Genomic DNA, 17934 nt, shown 5'->3' with positions numbered 1-17934 from the left:
TTTTATTTATTTTGTTAAATATTTCCCAATTACGTTGTAATCTGGTTCTGTGTCTGGCCTAGACTATCATATGCAGTGGATAGATAACCCATAGAGCTAGTCAATTAATAAATATCTTCAGATGGACACTGAGCTTTGACAATAAGTTTGGCCCATTTATTGAATAGAAGGAGAAGTACTGACTGGATTAAATTTAGGAAGTTGCATGCTGCTTTAGCACTGTGGCTGGCACAGAATAAGTATTTAATAAGTGTTTATTGACTAATTTTTAATAACCCCAAATTTCCCCCTGAAACAAAAGACTATCTTTTTAATAACAATATTCTTCTGTTGAAGCTATAAAGCTGCAAGTAATGCCACACCATAGCCTCCAGAAAATTAAAGTTTGAGATCACTTGGAGATATAAATTAATGAAAAACTGCATAAGAGAAGCAGAATAAAGTATACCATCAGGAAGATGTACCTATCACTGGAGAAGAGAGTGGGCAAGTCATGCAACAAGAGTGACAGATGACCTCTGGAGAGTCTGTGTTTCTCAACGTGATCCACACAATATCAAGAGAATTAGAGGAAGGCTTCTCAGAATGTGGAGTGTGCCTCTTACGTAGGTTTTATGGGAGGACACAGACAAGATCATAGAAATTAGAGCTGGAAGAAACATTGTGAATCTTTAAATATTGACATGTCTCAGAAAGTGGACCAGATGGTCATTCTTCCTTCATACCACCGCCAAATCCACCCTCCTATCATACAGGCTTGACCACGTCACACCTCTGCTCAAAAACCTCAGTAGCTCCCTACTTGGTAGGTATAAAATATGGTGGTAGGATAAAATATGAACTCTACCAGCATTTATTTGTTCTTGCTGTTGTTGTTGTTGTTTACTCATTTCACTTGTGTCTGATTCTTTGTGACCCCTTTTCAGGGTCGGGTGACCATTTCCTCCTCCAGCTCATTTGACAGATAAGGAAACTGAGGCAAACAGGGTTAAGTGACTTGCCCAAGGTCATATAGCTAGTAAGTGTCTGAAGCTGGATTTGAACTCAGGTCTTCCTGATTCCACGCCCAGCACTCTATCTACTGCACCACCTAGTTGTCCATAGCATTTATTTAGGACACTCTATAATTTAGATCCATATTATTTTTGCAAATTTACTTTATATGGCCATACTTCACACTCCAGGAAACTGAACTAACCAATGATCACCTCATTTTGTTACCTTCTCCTACTCCCATGATTTTGCATATGCCATATGCTAGAATGCATTCCCATACTTGAATGGATCTCCTAATACCAAAATCCACTGGCCTTTTGTCTGATCTTCAAGGCTCAACTCAGGTACCACTTCTTTTATGATACTATCCTTATCTCCCCAGTTACAGCAGAAGTCATGCCACCCTCCTCTAATCTCTAAGCCCATTCTGACATCTTCTGTGCTTAATATCTTCCTAATATAGTTATTTATCTAACTACTTCATCACTCTACTGAACTGCAAACTCTTTGAGGAAAAGGATGGAAGGGAAGAACATTGATTAAATGCCTACTATGTGCCAGGGACTGTGCTGAATGCTTTACAGATATTGTCTCATTTGAGAGAATATAGTACTATGGTGTTTTTCATTTTTGTACTTAGTACCTAGCATTGTACCTTGTAGAGTTAAGCACTTAATAAGAACTTACTAAGTTGAGTTATATTGAATTGGAGGGTATTTTCCAACTTGACAAACGTGTGAAGTGAATATTACAAAAGTTATGATGTTCATGTTACAAATGAAGAAACTGAAGCTTAAAGAGGTTAGAAGACTCACCCACAGTTACACAACTAATAAGCTAGGAGTCTTCTTCAGTATCTGAGGCCTCCTCACCCTAGAACTATCATCCACCATAAGCAGCCCCCTTCTTCCATTGGTCAGTTTTTCATGGGTCTTCCATTTTGGAAAAAGGCCCAGGTCAGCCAATCTTCATTTCCCTCCTAGGTATACTTCTGACTTTCCTGAACCCAATATTATGTCTCCCTCATGGGTGCCTTTATCCTCTCCCTCTCCCACTTCAGCTTTTCAGCTCCCTTTCGTGTGGTCTTGCCCCATTAGAATGTAAGTGCCATGAAAACAGGGACTGTCTTTCTTTTTGCTTGTCTTTGTAACCTCAGTGCTAAGCACAGCACCTGGAATATAGTAGCCCTTAATAAATGCTTGTGGCCTTCCTTTGCTTATTAAAGCCAGGACTTCAAATCGTGTTCTTCTAACTTCAAATCTAGTACTCTTTCTGTTGCAATATAATTACCTTAGAACTAGGAAGCTAGCATGGAAAGTGAGGATGTGGATAGGATGCTCCCATCTTGAACATTCAAGATAAATAAAAAATTGCACTCTTGTTGGAGAAGAGGGAAGAGTCTTTTCAATGAGGAGGGATTATTTCTCACACCATTTGCTTTTCTGCAATCCATCACTTTTTATCCTGCATAGTCTGTGTCTGAAGTGCTGATATCACAGAGAAGTACCTGGTAAGATATTGCCTAACTTCACTCTTAAAATGGCATTTTTGTTAGTAATAACAGATGTTACATAGGCATCAGGAACAGGAAATGGGCATCTAGTTTGATAGGCCAAACCATTTGGTCAAACTCAATTTAGTGTTCCTGTTTCTTTCCTCATATCCTTTAACCCATCTCCTTCCTCAGGAAACAAATTTAACTTCCACATTTATACCAGCTGTTTGGGAACTTTGTTCATGGCATTCATTAACTAGAAGAGGAACAGCCCAGTAATTTAGCACAGGTTTGCAATAAATCAAGCCTGGCTAAAAAGAACCCCAAACTGCAATCAATAAGGAGCCTAACTAAATATACAAAGTATTACCCACAACATTGTTATGATATTTTGGTAAGTGTAGTATAGTGGAGAGAACAGCGTTTGGGAGACCCAAGTTCTTTCCTTGATGGGCCACCAATTAGCTATGTGAACTTGGGCCAATGAGGGGATTTGGGACACGGGAGCACTGATGTGGCTTCCAGCTCTATTCCCAAGTTCTTCTGACTATACTATCTGAGGTATCATCACTTGAACCTGAGTGAATGTGCAAAAGACTGCTGGGCATGAGGGGCTCTAAATGACTTTTTCAAATTATCTACAAGTCTATATTCTCTTGTATGTGGAACAGAATCTTTGCAGGGAGCTCTCTTCTATTTTATCCAGTTTCCCAGATAACTCAAAAAGGTATTCAGAAATCTATTTTTCCTTCTTGACAATCATCTAATCATTTTATTACAAATTTCTCTTGCTCTGGGAAAAAAGGACATTGTCTCCGGGAGCTTTACTCCTTTTAGCGCTCACTACACACACCATCGTTTCATGCTTTTTCTTAATCCAATAAGCATATTTTTTTTAAAACTAGCATGAACTTAGATCTTCTCCACTATTTTCTATTCCTTTATTTCAAAATTTTGCCTATTTCTATTTTAAAACAAAAAAACTCATTCCTATTTCACTCCCCCTGTGCATCCAAAAATGAGTGAAAATCCTCTGCCTTTACTTTGCTCTCAATTCTCCCATGCCTGCCACACTTGGCCAGATCCTTTGCAGCTGCCCTTTTTATGGAGGTGAATTTACTGGAATCTAAGTTGATTGCAACCTTTCCAGGAGGGTTTTTAAATACTTTCCACTGCAAGTTTCCCAGGCCTTACAGAATCACAGCCAACTTTCTTTAACTCATCTGACATTCCTTTAAACTCTTTCCAATGTTTTGGGTTACTACTATTTCTATGACCCTGAATCAGTCCTGGAAATCTGGTGTCGATAGTCAGAATTCCTTAGGAAAGATTAAAAGAATGAAATTTGCATTACTTGAATGTGTGGAGAAGGGAGGGGCAAAAATGGGTAGAACAACAGTTTGAAAGCATTGCTATTCGGAAGACTGAAGGAGAAAACCAAATAGCTCTCCAAAGAAAATTCAATAAAAAATAAAGAAACTGAAGTTGTTTCAACAGTAGAATAGTCCATAAAGAGAAAAAAATAAATGAAAGCATAATTTCCTGAGTGCCTTTAAGCTAAATGGAACAAAACCCAAAGCAACGTATTTTAGGGAACAGTGATACAATCATTTAAAAACCTCCTAGTCAAATAATGCTCACACCTTTTTTATTCCTGAATTCAGTGAATTTTGAGTACTAGGGAAGGTTTCTTTTGCTACCTGGTTAACATCAGAGGTCAAAGCCTAGAAAAGCAAAAGATATAGAACCAAGAAGAAAAACTTATTTTATGTGATAAAATATTCCACATGACAGAAGAGAAGGCTGCTCCTTCATTTTAGAATATCAGAATTTAGCAATTTGCTTTGAAAATATATCTAGACTGGACATGAAATGAACTAATTAATAATGTCTTATGGTATTTTGGCTACTTAGGATGCCTATGGGAACAGGCTAAGGTACAGTAAAAGTCTTGGGAAAGTAATATTCCTGGAATACAGAAGCAATGTTCTGGGGAGAAATAGGCAGAAGAATCTGCCTAGTTTCTAATGGCCTTTTGTAAATAGGGATAGTGCACCCCCAAATATAATGGGTGACAGTTAGTTGATGGAAACATAATGGATGTATGGACAACATATAAAAGCTCATCTCCAAATTTAAAAAGGATATGCAAGGTGGCTAAATAGAAACAGAGAAATGAGAAGAGTTGAAACAAAAAAGATGATAATCGCTTATCAAGAATATTGTAAAGGAGATTCATGTTTTGGAAGATGGGATGGAATTGAATTAAACGGCAGCTTCTGAGGTACTCTGCAACTCAACAGTTCTATGATCTTGGCCACCAATCTCTCTTCTCTTACTTCCTTCTCCTCTGTGGTAGTATCACAACCGTAGAAGACAGTAGAGAGGCAGATAGTAGGAGTTATGGCTTACTTGTGATCCAAAAGTATTGTGACCTTTGAGCAATGCCCCAATTTAGAAATCAATGTGAGAGAGAGTGGGGTGCTGGGGGTATATGGACAGAGAACAGAACAAATTTCTCTTTCCTTTAACTGCAAATGTGGGGTATTGAGAGAATTCTTAATCTTTGGTATCCCCCTTCTCTCTCTCTCTTCAGAGCTAGGCCCTTTGGAAATGAGGGCTCCCCTATGTTTTAAACCCCAAACCACATATCTAAGTAATCTAAAGGAGCCCTTGGAAAAGCAGAATCTCCTATTTATTAAGTGTCAGATCTAATGTCATTTTCTCAATCCTAATCCTTCTTGACTTCCTTGAAGCTAGTGGCACTGTGGATCATCCTTTTCTCCTTGATACTTTCTTCTCTCTGGATTTAAATGACACTATCCTACATACACCTACAATGATGGAGTTCCTCAAGAACTCAGTCCTGGGCATTCTTCTCTTTTTCCTCTATACTATTTCAATTGATGATTTCATCAGTTACCATGCATTCAATTATCAACTCTGTTCTGATGATTCTCAGTTCTATTTATTTTGTCCCAACCTCTCTGCTGACCCGATCTTGCCTATTGGACATTTTAATCTGGATGTCTCATAGAGATTTTAAACTCAACATATCCAAAACGTATCTTTCCCCCAAAACTCTCCCACTTTCCTATCTGTCTTAGATATCCAATCCCCTGGTTGCTCAAGACCCGAAGAGCAAGATCTTTGGGGTAAATGTGTCTTTGTTCTTTGGATCAGTCTGAATTCCATTCTAGCTCCTTCCTCCTTTTAATTTAGCAGAGTCCACTATCTGGCCCAGAACCTGGTATCACAAAGGCAGAGAAGTTGATTTCTTTGGCATTTGAGGATTCTTGCTCTAGTCAGAGCATTTTAAAGCTGTCTGATACAGCACATATCCCCAAAAGGAGAATAACTGGACTAGAATTACACATCTTTGCGAGGCTCTTTGATACAGCTTTAAATGTTTAAAATGTCTTCATTTGTTTTCATCTAGGACATAAGAAAGCAATCTTTCATCTAGAATGCTGCTTCTGTGCAGTGGAGAGCTTCTATAGGATTGCATCTATTGCTTCTCCTTTTTACTTCCTACTCAGTATATACTCTTACAGAGGAGTCCATGTTTAGAAAAAGAAGAGAGAAGCATTACCTTTCTGAGTGGCAATTCAGCAAAATAGAAAAACTGGAGTCACAAAACCTATTTTCAAGTCCTGGCTCTCCTGTGAACTGGTTCTGGACCTTGGTAAACTCACATTATATGCCTGACACTCAGCTTCTTCATTTGTAAGAAACTAATGGTAATAGCTGTACTAAGTACTTCACAAGTTTGTTATGAGGATTAATAATGTACTGTAGACAGAACACTTTGTACATCAGAAGGCAGATGCAAACAGAAGCTTTTATATGGCACAACATTTGCTCTATGCTTTAAAAGCAAATGCTAGAAAAACACCCCAAAGTTAGATATTTTTCTGCTTATATTTAAGCCCAATTCAATGTTTATTTTTCTGGTCTGCTATTCTGGAGACATCTAACCTCAAACAGGATGTTTTAAGATTTCATTGAATCCTGCTGTCTGTTCCCCACCTGAAATCACAAGAGTACGGATTTATATCCAAAGGAAAACATGCTTCCCTTGTTTACCATGGGACAAAAATCTTGGTTTGCTCTGTGTATATGACAGCAACAATTAATTATGGTATCACCAGTCATTGAAGGGCAAGGGAAAGAATCTGTCTACTTTCGGCTGTCTTCAAATGCAATCCAACAAACATTTATTAAATACCTAGAATGCTTAAGGGATTGTGCTAGATGCAGGAACACAAAGACAAAAAACAAACAGAAAAATAGTCCCTACCCTCAAGGAGTTTGCATTCTAATGGATGTGGAAGGAGTAATACCATATCTAAACAGATAAGATAATTATTTCAAGAAAATTTGAAGAGAGAGTATTATTGTTCTTCACTTTCCAAAAGGACCAATGACATCAAGGGAGTGAATTGGAATTAAGTGAGGCAGAGTGGCACAAAGTCGCTTCACTCTCTTCCAGAGTCATCAAAGTTCAGTGGCAACACTAAAGTCAAGCTGTCTGGCAATGGCCCCAGATGGCAGTGGACAACCTTGGCATCTTCGATGTCTGACCAAGCTCTAAGCACCTGCTTCAGTTGCCTTCATGGCTGTTGGAATAAATTGTTCTCATCTGTTCATTCCACTGGGGGACACCCCCAAACTCATATACTGGTTTATGGCCCACTTGTTACCCTCAAGCTGGTTTAGTCCATCTGCAGAGATGGTTTTACCTAGGTGTGGCCCCTGCACATGCTACAGCTTCTTGGAACCACAGGTGAGAGTTAAGTTCCAGGTGGACACCAACGGTCGATAAGCAGCCCTGAAAAGGGCTTGGCAAACCCTCACACCAGAGGTGCTAGTCCTCCTTGAATACCAATACACCCCACACACCCATTCACAAGGAAGGAGAGAGCGTTAACAGCTAGAAGAATGAGGAAAGGCTTTCTATGGGAAGTAGCTCGTGAACTGAGTCTATACTAAGGCATGGAGGTGGGAGATTGCATATCAAGTTCATGGAAGAGCAAGTGGCCATGGCTGGACATAGGGACATAGAGTTAAAAAAGAGAAGAACTGTGAAATAAATCTAGAAAAGCAGTCTGAGGCCATATTTTTGGAGGGCTTTAAATGCCAACCTGAGGAGATTATATTTGTGTTTTAAGCTAAATCATTACATCAGTGTCCATTCACAAGAAAAGACACTACAGGAGAGGCACAAATAGAATAACATAAGGAAAACAAAACTAGCCTAGAAAAAAAGCTTAATTTTCAATAAATGCCTTATCCTCATAGATAGAAGACCTTTTCTACTTCTGAATGCCACTTTCTGAACAATATGATGCATAGCTTTATAAAACAAAGGGGAGAAGGAACTAGAGATTACTACCTAGCCACATGTTAAGGATATAAGCAGTTAGAATCAGGCTACCAGGGACTTTAGAAACTATTGAGGCCAATACCCTGACGTTACAGATAAAGACACCAAGGCACAGAAAAGTCAAATGATCCACTCAATCTCACCCAACTTGTTTGTGGCCAAATCGAAACAACAGCCCAGGTCTCTCAGCTTCCAGTCTGATGCTGCATTAGCAGCCTTCTGAATATCTTCAACATTTTACCAAGCTTGTAATCTTAACTAATTGTTCTAATAAGTCAGTGAGGTTCAGTGACAGAAACAAAAGACATTTCCGAATAGAAGCACTCAAATTTTTTTTAAAAAATAACATGTGTTGTGACTATAAAAGGTAAATACTATGTATATGACTTATAACTTACTGCTGTCACCTCTAATGAGAAGCCTTCTACTGCTGCTGTACATCAGACAGCAGTGGCCAGGGACACACAATCTCAAAACACCTTGGATACAAGCGGGTACATATACTTTCCTACGTTTTCCTGAGAGATATATAACTGGCTAACTATACCAGAAACAAAAGGAATCTGAGAAGTGCAGCAAAGAGGGCGAGGCAAGATGGAACAATAAAAAGAAGGAAAATGAGGCCAGAGAAGGGAGTCAGAAATGGAGATAGCAGAACCAAGGCATCAGGGTAGAAGGAGATTTAACTTGTTTTAGAATATAAAGGAATTGCCTGTAAGCAACATATTTCTGTCTGACACTGTTAGAAAAGCAACTCAAACTAAGGTAAGACATCAAAACATCTCCAACTTGCTAGCCGTTGGATAATGTGGGCCTCATCAGTGTGCTTGTACGACTCTTAGTTAATGGCTCAATATGTTTGAAGCTATAAAGTACTTTATAACCTAGCAGTTTACTCTGGAGCTCTCACAGTAAATTTTCCCGGGATACAATGAACCTGAATGAGGTTTTATGATGGGGCATTAAAAATAATGAACATGACTTCGGATACACAACATAGTCAATTTTCTTAAATGTTTCTGCCAGAAACTTATTTGTACTTAAAAAAACAAACAAAACAAAATGAAACGAAAAACAGGAGAAGACTGAAAAGCCCTGGGTATTTTTCACAACACTGCTATCCTGATACCTGGCTATTTAAATAAACGGTCAGTCTAGATCGTATATAAGCCCAAGCCATCTGAATATATGGATTCCTATGGCTGGAACCATTTTGAAGGATATATCTACTCTTAGCCAATAGCTCAATGTTCACAGTGGTTCTGTAGAGAAGAAAAAGTGTCTTAAATTGCTCTGATCCTTAGTTTCAAGGTGGAGATAAGCTCAGTAAGGCAGAATTCCTTGATAGCTCTGGTATTAAAGGACAGAAGAGAACTCAGATTCTAGGTTAAGGAGCAAGCTTTCATCATCTTCAGTCAAGGCCATGTGGGGTTAATCTCAACTATATTATTGTCATCTATTCAACAAAAATTTACAAAGCATCTGCTGTGTGCTGTACACTGGGCAAGACTCTAAGGAAGATATAAAGTGTCTACAAGACATAGCCCCTGATTTCATGAATTGTACATTCTAGTAACTTACAGAATAGGATTCTAAAATGTGCAAATTTGTTGTTCTTGGAAAACTGGGGGTTGAGGGAAGTGGTTTATGATATATAAGTGGTTTATATTTGTAAACATGTCAGTGTGGTATCTGCCATCTCAGAAATTTGAAGTTATCCTCAGATACCAAGCTTGTCCATTCTAGCATGAGAGGGGAAACGAAGGCAAGGCATTTCTACAAAGAAGAAAACTGTAAGGCAACTGTTCAAGGTTTTCCTTAATAATCCACAGTAATCCCTTAATAATCCATGCTAACGGAAGCAGGCAATGGCATGGCTAATAACAAACTGCACATAATCCAAAACTGATTTATGGCTTTGGAATGCATCAAGGTTCTCATATCCGAATGCAGGTAAACCCAACGATCTGTATGTTTTAAGCATCCCAAATAAAACAATGAAGTTTCACTGGGAAGACCCAATTCATTTAAAAGCTACCTGATTTCCCCATACTGGCCCCAGATCACAGATGATGTGAGTACATGCTAATGTCCAATCCTTGACTTTACGTTTTTATCCCCAAGATGAACCTATATCCAGTTACAACAGACATTCTGGTTTACATCATTAGGTATAGTCAAAAATAAAATCACACCACAGTTTCAAAGAGAAAAAAACCAACTGTGCTGATGACATTCCATTCCTGGCTGAAAGTTCACTATATCAGTCTTAAGTGTGCCATACTTACTTCCTGAGCACTGTCTTGCATTCTGACGAATTTTGGCTTCTATCTTCTTCACAGTTTGGACTCTTCAGGTTGCCATACCTGTATGACAAAATAAACACATTCAACTGGCACCAGAAAAGAAAGCAATTCAATTTTTGTAACAGAATGACAGGTATGCTTGGAAAAAATTGCTAAAGGATATTGAACTATGACTTATTCCATAGAACTATGGGTCTATCTATAAAAATCCAAGTAGTTTAATAATAATAGTTGGTTGTCATGATAACCTCATTATACTTAAAAATGTTTCAAGATATATATCCAAATTATATAACAGAATATACAATTACCTCAATTTTGGTGTTTTACTTTAATGATATTATGGACATGATTGCATCCCGAGCTGTTTTGTTTGTTTTTTAAACACTGCATTTTTTGCACATGAATGTAATGAAATGTTACTGTACTATAAGAAATGATGAGTGTGATGAAGATGTCTGAAAAGACATATAAATGGTACAATAAGCAGAACCAGGAAAACAATACACATAATAACTAAACAATGTGAAAATAACAAAATTGGATAAAATCTCAATATTGGGAAGTTATAAAGAACAAGCTTGGCCCTAAAGGAGGTATCTAAGAAGACACCTCCCCCTGTCCCTTTGTAGAAATCAGTGTTCAAGAGTAGGTAGGGTAATACGTATCTATGAACAATGATGATGAACACAATGTCAACACAAATAGTGGTAGATTTTTTTCAGTGTTTGATTAGTTCTAATGATTTTTCTCTTCCTTTTTTTCTTCTTCCTTTAAAAAAAAATTTTTGTTGTAAGTTATGGTTCACTGGAAGGATGAAGGGGGAGGAAGACAGAGGGAAGCACAGATGATATAAAAACCATAAATAGATAATAAAATAGATTTAAAATCTATTTAAAAAACTTTACTTCCTTTAACAAATAAAGGTACCTTAGAAGAGAACTATTCTTTTCCTCCTAGCAAAAGAAGCACAGAATGATTCTAAGACATAAGATTTCTTATTAAGCCTTTTGAGGCATGCTATAGGGCAGTGGTGTCAAACACAAATAGAACCTGGAGGCCACCAAAACTTACAAAAGGATCCCTGTTAGCACATATTGACTTAGAAAACCACATGTTAACATCATCTATGTTCTAGCATATTTGTATTTGTTTTATTAAATGTTCTCTAATTACATTTTAATCTGGTTCAGGGTCTCAATGTGTTTGACACCTCTGCTGTGTGGCATTGGAATTGAAAGACCTATAATGCTATTCCCAAAATGATCAAGGGAAAATAGCAACAGTTTCCTAAGCCAGCACTCTACCATCTTAAATAAGCACCAAATAAAGTCAGTCTGGACACCCCAAACTGCTTTAGTTTGGTTTCTTTGGAGTATAAGGGGGAAGAGAACGATCATTTATTAAGTGTTTACTATGTCAGGTACTGTGCTGTTACAAATATTATTTAATTTGATCCTCACAACAACACTGTGAGGTAAGTGCTGATACTATCTCCATTTTACAGTTAAGGAAACTGAGGCAGACAACTGTTAAATGATTTGCCCAAGGTCACAAAGCTACTAAGTATGTAAATATAAGCTCCTAATGAGTAGGTGTCATGACTTTTCTGGGTGGTGGTGTGCATAATACAGGCAATGATAATGGAGACAATAATGTCAATAATACAACCATATGGCCATTAAAACCCTCAGAGCACAAATCTGCGGCATTAGGGTCTGTAAGCCAAGTAAATACTTGTAAATACCTGGTGAATTGGGCCACAAAACTAGACTATCTGGACCATTCAAGCCCCAAAGTATATATTTGTTTAGGGATCAAGTGGGATAAATTTGGTCCAAATTCACTCAATAATAATTTAATTTTCTGCTTCCATTTGGTCATGAATTCCCTTAACAAAAATTAGAAATTCCAAATTTAGCATATTAAATATTATCCAAAATGTACTGCTAGATAGTCAATGGTCCTTTTAGATTAAATGTAAGGATATTACACTTATAAGTACATAATAACTATTTTATTCATAAGAGTCAGTGTTGGATAAATTAATTTGAAGTTCTTAGGGGTCTTTAATTTCTAACCCTTCATGCAGTTACCATGTTATTTCAGATTCTCATTGTATCTAAGAATTTAGAAATTTTATGAAGTTAGATATCATCATAATCTGTTCCAAAGCTTGATAATAAGACTTCTATCACTGGTGATTTCTAATTATCTATAAGTAATAAGCATTCTTCTGTCTTCCACTTAATAACGTTAAGGCTCCAATAGCTTTATGGTCTCTTGTTGCTAGGATATAAAATCTTTTATTAAATAAAAATCTCCCTTCTGGCTTGATTTAATGCCAGTCCATCTGGCTCCATCTCGGATTGCTTTGCCACAGTACAGACTTCTGGGCCCAGTTCTACCCCCCAGGCTCCCTTAATCCACCTGTTTCTCTCTTTGAATCATCAGCCTTCTGGCCTTATTGGCCTCCCAGAGACATTTTCCATGGTTCCACACCCTAGCTGTTCTTCTTTGTTCCTTTCTGCAGCTGTTACCTAGGGGACTTTCAGGACTTCCAGGTATATCTCATGGGACAAAATAACCCATTAGAAGAAGGTTTATTCTCTGCCTATTTGGGTAAAATGGGGAGTAAGAAATGACTTCATCAAGTGGGTATATACAGTTGTGTTTTGGGATCTATCTTTGACCACCATCATTGTGAAGAATGTCCCTAAGTTGTCTCCAAATAGGCTTTATGGTGGAGGGGGAACAGGATTGTGATATTATCTATCTGGTACCCAGGCAATTTTTTATCTAATTACTCTAACTCATGAATTATATCAATTAAACAATTTGCTTTTTCTTCAAGTAACAAAATTGGGTTTTATATCTTTTAGGTTTTTCTCTAGACTAAGGACTTCTGATAAAGTTTTATTTTTTACCTTCTCAATGGAGTGAGCCATAGTAGAAATAAACGGAGAGACAGCTATCAGAAAAATAAATACATTATATAATTGCTCCAAACGCTTTTCTTTGAGGAGGTATTTGGAGCAAGAAGTTTCAGGTTTTTTCTTCCTGACTTCACTAGAACCTTGTGCTATTCTCTGTTCAACCACAAGTTGGGGAGCTACTTGGTCTATAGGATAAAGCATTGGACAGAAAGATTTGTGTTCAAATCCCCACTCTGCCACTTATTATTTGTGTGAAGACCTGACTGATTCCCCTAACACCCTAACTCTCCCCAAATTATTTTAACATATTGTGTATATACTGATACATGTACATGTTGTATCCCCCAATAGAATGGAAGCTCCTTGAGGGCAAAGACTATTTTATTTTTGTCTTTGAATTCCCATTGCCTCATTCAGTGGTTTGCCACACTGTAGCCACTGAATAAATGCTTGTTGAATTAACATTAATCCTAGCAACCCTGAGAGATAGGGTTAATATAACGATAGCTAATATGTATATGGTGCTTTAATACTCACAAAGCTCTTCAGATATGTTATCTAGTTTATTCCTCACAGCATTAGTTTTCCTGATCACATCTCATTTGCTCTCCTACAGCATTTTCCAAATCATGTGATCATAAATTTAGAGCTGGAAAAGAGTTGAGGTGTAAAATCCCTCCATTTTACAAATGAGTAAATTGAGTTTCAGAGTGACTATGATGCTTAAGGTCACAGAGGTGCTAAGTGACAAAGGAAGAATTCAAATCCAAGCTCTCTGACTCCAAAATCAACACTCTTCTCATTACATAAGCAGCTGAAGTTCAGAGGAATTGAGTGACTTGTCTTATGTTACATAGGTTACATAGGTCAATCAGGATTGTCAGAGCCAGGATTCAAACCCCAGACTTGTGACTTCTAGTACAGATGCTTATGAGTCTAAACCATGAAGATGTACTGTAAATATTAATAATTTAATACAGTCTACACAGCAGGAGAAAGTTAGAAGCATAGAGCCAAGATTCTAAGGGAGATCTTAATAAGCAGGAAAAAGGTGAAAAGTGGGAAGCACTTTGAAGTTTGCGTTTTCCAGGGCTCCCCTATCAGTTGCCTGTACATTATTTCCATCACTATAAATGTCTTTTTACTCTCAAAGAACTTTACAGATGAACGATGGCAATATCTCCCCGACTGAGCTAAATTAACATTCTCTGCAAGTGGCAGAAGTTCTCAAATCAAATACTATGAAATCTGGCACTAGAGTCCAGGAGTTACAAATCCTGATGTCAGGCCACCTTAAAGCCAAATCCTGGCAGTGTTTTCAGGTGAATCAGCATTTCTCTGATGCTTCCCGGGACCCACTCATAGCTTCCCCACAAACACAAAGTCAAATTCAGTTCATTTAAGCTAGTGTGGTAAATAAACTGGATTTTTTTTTAATATATAGAACAGAACAGTCAAAATTATCTACCCTCCCCCCCCCCAAAAAATATGTTCAAAACTCTCTCCTGGAAGTAAACATCAAAGTTCCAACTTCTTAAAAAGGTGTATGAGTCACAAACTGGATACCTTAAAGTCATAAAGTTCAAATAAAAATATAAATTCTGGATTTGTATATAACTATCTAGTAAGTGGGGAAAATGTTATTAAAGTTCCTAACCAATGAGACACATGAAAGACAGATGCAAAGATAGTTAAAGCTGAAAGGGACCTTAGAAATCATTTTGAATCCCCTCAGTTTATGGAGAAAGCAAAGCCCAGAAAGGTCAAGTGACTAACCACGGTCACACAGTCAAGTGAGAGAAGAAGAACCCAATTTTCCTGGCTCTCACTCCTGTGCTTTCTCTACCATGACCTGTTGCCACCCAGGCTGTCAAATTTCTGCTAAGCAGTTGCAAAATTTAGTTCCGAGTAATTATTTACTGGACCATAATAATTATGGAAGGGGTGGTAATGTTTAACTGATTTCTGATGGGTAAGCAGAAAATTGTGACTCAGAAAGGAATGGGTTGGCTTTATTGGAGCCAATGTGAGATGAATAAAATGTATATTAGTTGTGGAGAAGTTAGTTGTTCAAAAATCACACAAAGCATGGGATGTCGTAGTAACTCCTACTATTGGACAGCCTGTGGCTGGCAGTTCTCAGGAGCTCTAGGCCTCAACAGGCTAAGCCAGGAGGGTGTGCACACCAAGTCCAGTACCACTGAGGCCAGCACTACCACAGAGTGGGAGCAATACAGTTCCTAAGGAGGGGCAAACCAACACAAGTTAGAAATGAAGCAGATCAGAATGCATGAGTGCATCTGTATTGGGGCTGAGAATATATGTGGCTGCTACATTTCCAGCCTGAAAGGAACAGGAAGATCCAGTCTAAAAAACAAATGCAAGCCAAAAGTGTCCTAGAGAGACCAAGGTCCCTTTCAACTCTGAAATTCTGTGCTTCAGTAAGAGCCTCCCTGCACAGGGCCTTTTTGACCTAATAAGTTCTGAGAAATGAAGGAGGCAGGATTAGGGGACAATGCAATGGTCCTCCATAGGCTCTTCTAAGTTCTAATAAGGCAGCTGGGAATAAGGACAGGGTAGAGAGAGAAGTTCTGTGTGTGTCTGTGTTTGTGCGTCTGGTGTGGGAGTATTAGGGAGGCAGAGACTGTGAGGAGAATAGGGAAATCCCAATGGAAGTCAGTGATTTATGAAATTGTAAGCTTAGTTGTACCAAGAAATTCTGACCTCTGAAAACCACTAATTTTAACTAAGCTGAGAGGCTGGGTAAGAGAAAAAAACTTTAAAGTGAAACATAACCTTCACTCAATGAGGGTCATGTGGGTGAAATTGTCTATAGACGTCTGGTACAATCCGCACATTCTTTGGTGAAAATATGAACTTTAACCTAAGGATCAGTAATAAGATTTAAAAAAACAAAAAAAGATGGAGGGAAGGGAGCCTACCCACTAAAGACAACAAGGTAGCCTAGTAGATAGCATGTGACTCTTAGAGCCAGAAAAACCCAAGTTCAAACCTTGCCTCAGACATTTGTTTGTTAGTTCTGTGACCCTGGGCAAGTTACCTAACATCTCTGATTCACTTTCCTCATCTGTAAAATGGGAATAATAATAGTACCTAAATGACAAGACTATTGTGAGGATCAAATGATATATAATGAGCACATAATGTTGTGGTAGAAGGCACCTTAGAAGTCATGTAGCCCAATTCCTTTGTTTTATATATGAGGAAACTGAGGACCAGAGAGGTTAAGTGATCTTCTGGGGCCACAGAGCTAGTTAATGATACAAGGAGGACCTGAACCAGGTCTTCAGACTCTCTCACATATTGTACCACTAAATATGATTATTATGATTATTATAAATGAATAATAATATAAACATAAATCTCATTATTATTATAAAGTACTATCTAAATACTGTCTTTCTTATTAATTAGAAATGTCCTCCAGGTCAGATATCTCCACTCAGATATGCCTGGGGAATGTGTGACGGTATCAAGCCTCCTCCCTGAAGAACATGGCTACCTGCAGCACCTGTGGTTCCTTAAGACAAGCAGACAAAAGAAAGGAGATTCCAGGCAGAGCCAGGGACTGAGCTTTCTGTGACTTCCCTAAAAGAGACTGTTACTGAACAAGTATAGGACTGGAAAAGCTGGGGAGGGGGGGAGGGGTCACTGGAACATAAAATTTTAGACAAGAGCTAAGAGAGGAGTTCAAATAGAAGCTGGATGTTCAACTGCTGGACAGTTGTACACAGAATTCCTATTCAGGTAGGGGTTAGATCAGATGGTTCCTCAGGTACCTCTCAGGTCTGAGACGGAGACTCTGAAGGCCCAGAGATGTTAAGGGCCAAGGTCACATAGCTAGCTGCCACCCTAGCCTACAGGCAGGCCCTTACAGAGTCTATCTGAGCTTTGTAACATCTGTGTGTTTTCATATTAGTGAAACAGCCTTAGCAACCTACACTTAAACAGCAAACAACAAATTCTGTGTATTTGCAGAGCCAAGATTTCCTGTTCTATTTAATAGCTACAAAATGCTGTTTAATTTCCATTAATAATCAGAAGCATGCTTTCACCTCAGTAACACCCACAACCCCACCCTTTCAAAATGAAGACCAAAAAAAGTAGAACTAATAATTTAACATTTAATATTAGCCAAAGAAAAGGGAAAAGAAGTTTTCCTCCTATTCCCTCCCCTTCTCATCCCATTTCACATCCAAATTCAAAGTCATTTCTTAAACATGATCACTATCACTGTTGGTATAGGATTTCACATAGTTTTCTCTTCAGATCCCTGTCATCTGTTTCTCTTCTTCTGGCCTATTTTGTGCATTCTTATAGCTCTTGGATCTGTGTGTAACCTCCTCCTTCTCATTTCCAGTTTTTAATCCCAAACACTTTACTTGCTAACATTCTACAACTGTTGCTTTAAAAACAGACTAAAGTAAAAGAAACCTTTTGTGTGTGTGTGTGTGTGTGTGTCCATGTGTCACTCAGGAGTGCAATTATGGGGTATCAGTAGAGTTTTAAAGAATGAATTTTAAGACTTGAGATTTCCTAGGACTAGTAGTTTGTCTGTGCACTAGTAGTAAGGACACTGCTACTCATTTCACAAGGGGGTCGTGAGGCAATCATTCCAAGTTTCTTTGTCTCAGTTTTGTCTATTTGCACAAAGGAATCACTTTCTAGTTTGTGGGCATTTGTCTGCACATCTGATAGGTTAGTATCATTATGTCCTATTGGTTTACACAATATACTGTTGTTTTCATCTCCCACGTTTAAAAACAACAACCTGGACTTAACCCAAAACCATCA

The 17934-nt window shown here is 38.1% G+C and overlaps 1 protein-coding gene across 5 annotated transcripts in view; it reads right to left on the bottom strand.

Moving 5' to 3' along the window:
• The window catches only part of RGL1 (ral guanine nucleotide dissociation stimulator like 1), a 211609-nt gene that overhangs the window by 78156 nt on the left and 115519 nt on the right, over positions 1-17934 (bottom strand). For all 5 annotated transcript variants that reach the window (XR_003569639.1, XM_027868474.1, XM_027868472.1 and 2 more), the window contains one exon: positions 10166-10243. Coding sequence is in view for 4 of the 5 variants with exons in the window: in XM_027868474.1 (XP_027724275.1) it covers positions 10166-10243 (78 nt within the window). In the remaining variant the exon portion in view is untranslated. The remainder of the gene's footprint in view (positions 1-10165; positions 10244-17934) is intronic.

Source organism: Vombatus ursinus, unplaced genomic scaffold (assembly GCF_900497805.2).
Source record: "Vombatus ursinus unplaced genomic scaffold, bare-nosed wombat genome assembly UNPS02014789.1, whole genome shotgun sequence".
In the NCBI taxonomy this organism is placed as follows: Eukaryota; Metazoa; Chordata; class Mammalia; order Diprotodontia; family Vombatidae; genus Vombatus; species Vombatus ursinus.
The sequence above is the reverse complement of the archived record's forward strand: the minus strand, read 5'-3'. Positions and strand labels throughout refer to the sequence as shown.